Source organism: Nanorana parkeri, unplaced genomic scaffold, assembly GCF_000935625.1.
Source record: "Nanorana parkeri isolate BGI_ZX_2015 unplaced genomic scaffold, ASM93562v1 scaffold2484, whole genome shotgun sequence".
NCBI classification, from domain to species: Eukaryota; Metazoa; Chordata; class Amphibia; order Anura; family Dicroglossidae; genus Nanorana; species Nanorana parkeri.
This window is the reverse complement of record NW_017308752.1, coordinates 79,630-83,667: the sequence shown is the minus strand read 5'-3', so window position 1 is coordinate 83,667 and position 4,038 is coordinate 79,630. Positions and strand designations below refer to the sequence as shown.

General features: G+C 51.8%; 1 protein-coding gene across 1 annotated transcript in view; it reads left to right on the top strand.

Moving 5' to 3' along the window:
* The first annotated feature begins 1,777 nt into the window (after positions 1 to 1,777).
* Positions 1,778 to 4,038, top strand: part of TMOD4 (tropomodulin 4) — a 33,057-nt gene continuing 30,796 nt past the window's right edge. Inside the window, exons 1-3 of the mRNA XM_018573679.1 lie at positions 1,778 to 1,873; positions 2,758 to 2,916; positions 3,913 to 4,038. The exon at positions 3,913 to 4,038 is cut by the window's right edge and continues 1 nt beyond it. Coding sequence (XP_018429181.1) covers positions 1,823 to 1,873; positions 2,758 to 2,916; positions 3,913 to 4,038 — 336 coding nt within the window. The 5' untranslated portion in view covers positions 1,778 to 1,822. The remainder of the gene's footprint in view (positions 1,874 to 2,757; positions 2,917 to 3,912) is intronic.

The following is a 4,038-nucleotide window of genomic DNA, read 5'->3' as shown; positions in this document are numbered from 1 at the left end:
TGAACAGGTGGCTGTGTATATATATATATATACTGTATGGGGGGTATTTATAGCGGCCCGGTGCTAAAACCGAACAGAAATACTCTGGATATAGCGAGGAGGAGGAGCTAGACCGGCACCTGGGGGATGAGGACTCTACTACCCTTCCTCTCCACGGCCACTTTTATGGAGTTGGCCCCTGCAGTTCCTCTCCATAGCCATTATTATGCAGTTAGCCCCTCCCCTTCCTCTCCATGGCCATTATTATGGAGTTGACCCCTCCCCTTTCTCTCCATGGCCATTATCATGAAATTGGCCCCTCCCCTTCCTCTCCATGGCCATTATTATGCAGTTAGCCCCTTCCCATGGCCATTATTCTGGAGTTGATCCCTCCCGTTCTTCTCCATGGCCATTATTATGAAGTTGGCCCCTCCCCTTCCTCTCCATGGCCATTATTATGAAGTTGGCCCCTCCCCTTCTATGGCCATTATTATGGAGTTGGCCCTTCCCTATCCTCTCCATGGTATTTATTATGGAGGTGGCCCCTCTCCATGGTCATTATTATGGAGTTGGCCCCTCTCCATGGTCATTATTATGGAGTTGGCCCTTCCTCTCCATGGCCATTATTATGAAGTTGGCCCCTCCCCTTCCTCTTCATGGCCATTATTATGCAGTTGGCCCCTCCCCTTCCTCTCCATGGCCATTATTATGAAGTTGGCCCCTCCATGGCCATTATTATGAAGTTGGCCCCTCCCCTTCCATGGCCATTATTATGGAGTTGGCCCCTCCCTATCCTCTCCATGGCCATTGTTATGGAGGTGGCCCCTCTCCATGGCCATTATTATGGAGGTGGCCCCGCCCCTTCCTCTCTATGTCCTTTATTATGGAGTTGGCCCCTCCCCTTCCTCTCCATGGTCATTATTATGGAGTTGGCCCCTCCCCTTCCTCTCTATGGCCTTTATTATGGAGTTGGCCCCTCCCCTTCCTCTCCATGGCTTTTATTATGGAGTTGGCCCCTCCCCTTCCTCTCCATGGCCAGTAATATGCAGTTGGCCCCTCACCTCCACCTTAACCATTATTATGAAGTTGGCCCCTCCCCTTTCTCTCCATGGCCACTATTATGGAGGAGGTCTCCACTCTATGCTTGCCACTATTGACTCCTCTTTAGTGGTCATTCAGCAAGGATGCTGACTGCACTGTCTGATCTACAGACAGCCACTAATGCAGCAGAGGGAAAGTCTTTGCAAGCTCAGCGGAGCCGAATTAAAGGGATTAACCCCGGATCTGCCCGGCATGTCCAGTGGGACAGATAATGATTCCCCGCCAACACCCCTCATCACGTCTTCCTGGAAGGTTTAAAGGGGAAGTACACCCCCAGCATGTCCCCCGTCTGAGGGCTCTGAGTAGTTCTCGGTATCTGTTCTTATTCTGTATGTATGGACTCTGCACAGTACCACTTCTCTTGTCCTGTATGCCGGGTGTCATTCTCGGTATCTGTTCTTATTCTGTATGTATGGACTCTGCACAGTACCACTTCTCTTGTCCTGTATGCCAGGTGTCATTCTCAGTATCTGTTCTTATTCTGTATGTATGGACTCTGCACAGTACCATTTCTCTTGCCCCGTGTGCCGGGTGTCATTCTTGGTATCTGTTCCCTGGTGTTGAGTTGCCTGTAGACAGGTCCTCTTCCTGTGTGTAGATTGTGATCTCCCCGGCTCTCAGGGCGTTTCCATATTTTCACGCTCGCGGGGGGGCGGAGACAACAAAGTGTCCCCAGCGCTGCTTTTGTAGTATATGACTCCCTCATTGTGGACTCCTCGCTTAGAGTAGGGCATTGTGGGTAATGAGGAGATCGGAGGGGCCCCGCAGGGCCCTCAGGATTGGCCCGGTTCAGGTGATGTTCTGCTGTTATTCTTTCTGTAACTTTCTGACGTCTTTTTTTTTTCCCTTTTGCTATCTGCCGCTTCCTGTCCTGGTGACAACCGCTTCGCCCATTTCTTGCACGGGTGTCACTGGGACAGGAAGTGATGGGCAATCTCCCTTAAAACATCAACCCGTTCTCCATCCCAATGAGAAACAATGTTGCATCCGGGGAGGGGGGGATTGTTACATAGAAAGGTTTCCTCCATTGTAATGTGAGGGGAAGGAATTTCCCTGCACGCGGTTCATTTCTTCTGGGTTCCCATAGAGGGAGGTTGCAGGACATGTCTGCTTCCAGAAGCAATGGTTGCCATTGGCTTCATCGAAGTCTCTCCTCTCCTGCTGCAGTTTTGAGGTGATAAGAGTCCAAACCCGAAACTTTCCACCAACATCACACTGACAGCAAATGTAACGCTGGGGCCCCAAGTATCAGCGTGTCATTGTTCTGGGACCCCCAAGTATCAGCGTGTCATTGTTCTGGACCCCCAGGTGTCAGTGTGTCATTGTTCTGGGACCCCCAAGTGTCAGTGTGTCATTGTTCTGGGACCCCCAAGTGTCAGTGTGTCATTGTTCTGGGACCCCCAAGTGTCAGTGTCATTGTTCTGGGACCCCCAAGTGTCAGTGTGTCATTGTTCTGGGACCCCCAAGTGTCAGTGTGTCATTGTTCTGGGACCCCCAAGTGTCATTGTTCTGGGACCCCCGATGGTCACTGTGTCATTGTTCTGGGGCCCCCAAGTGTCAGCGTGTCATTGTTCTGGGACCCCCGATGGTCACTGTGTCATGGTTCTGGCCTCAGGTGTCAGTGTGTCATTGCTCTCAGGGTGTCTCCTCTCCATTGATTGTATTTCTCTCCTCTAGAAGGGGCTGCGCCGTGCTTCTACCTCCTCCATCATCACCATGTCTTACCAGAAGGAGTTGGAGAAGTACCGGGACATAGACGAGGATGAGATCCTCGGAGGGATGTCCGCGGAAGAACTGGCTCAGCTGGACCTCGAGCTGCAGGAGATGGACCCCGAGGTAACGATACACTTCATTCATTCCCCGTGCAGTGAGTGTCTCCCGTCCAATCACATGGTACAGAATGTCTGTCTCCCCGTCCAATCACATGGTACAGAACGTCTGTCTCCCCATCCAATCACATGGTACCAACGTCTGTCTCCCTGTCCAATCACATGGTACCAACGTCTGTCTCCCCATCCAATCACATGGTACCAACGTCTGTCTCCCCGTCCAATCACATGGTACCAACGTCTGTCTCCCCGTCCAATCACATGGCACAGAACGTCTGTCTCCCCGTCCAATCACATGGTACCAACGTCTGTCTCCCCGTCCAATCACGTGGTACCAACGTCTGTCTCCCCGTCCAATCACATGGCACAGAATGTCTGTCTCCCCGTCCAATCACATGGTACAGAATGTCTGTCTCCCCGTCCAATCACATGGTACAGAACGTCTGTCTCCCCGTCCAATCACATGGTACAGAGCACCTGTCTTCCCCGTCCAATCACATGGTACAGAACGTCTGTCTCCCCGTCCAATCACATGGCACAGAACGTCTGTCTTCCCGTCCAATCACATGGTACAGAACATCTGTCTCCCCATCCAATCACATCTTGTTGCAGATTTTTCATCACTTCCTGTCTGGTAAAACTATTGTCACCGTGACAGGAAGTGAAGAGAAAATCTCTCCAATGGGGTCCCAGATAGCTTTAAAAAAGAAAGGGGGATTCCAATCCTCCCACAAAATATCCAAACCTAGAAGTAAAGTTGCCTTAGGGCGCTAAATGCAGATTGATTGGTCCCTGGCTCTGTGCCCCGCCCCCTGTACAAACAAATAGGCTGTAGCCCCTCCCTCTGAAGCACCGTGTGCTGAATTTGCAGAAATTCTCCAGGGCTTACCCAGCCAAGTGCAAAGTTAGAAAGTTTATACCCAACCCCCCGAAATTGACATATTCACTTGCGGTGAATGCGGACGCAGCGGGTTCTCACGATCTTCTCTCCGCGCTCACACAGAACATCCTGCTCCCGGCGGGAATGCGCCAGAGAGACCAAACGAAGAAGACGCCCACCGGGCCGCTGGATCGGGATGCGCTCATGCAGCACCTGGAGCAGGAGGCCATCAGCGCCAAGGAGAGGGAG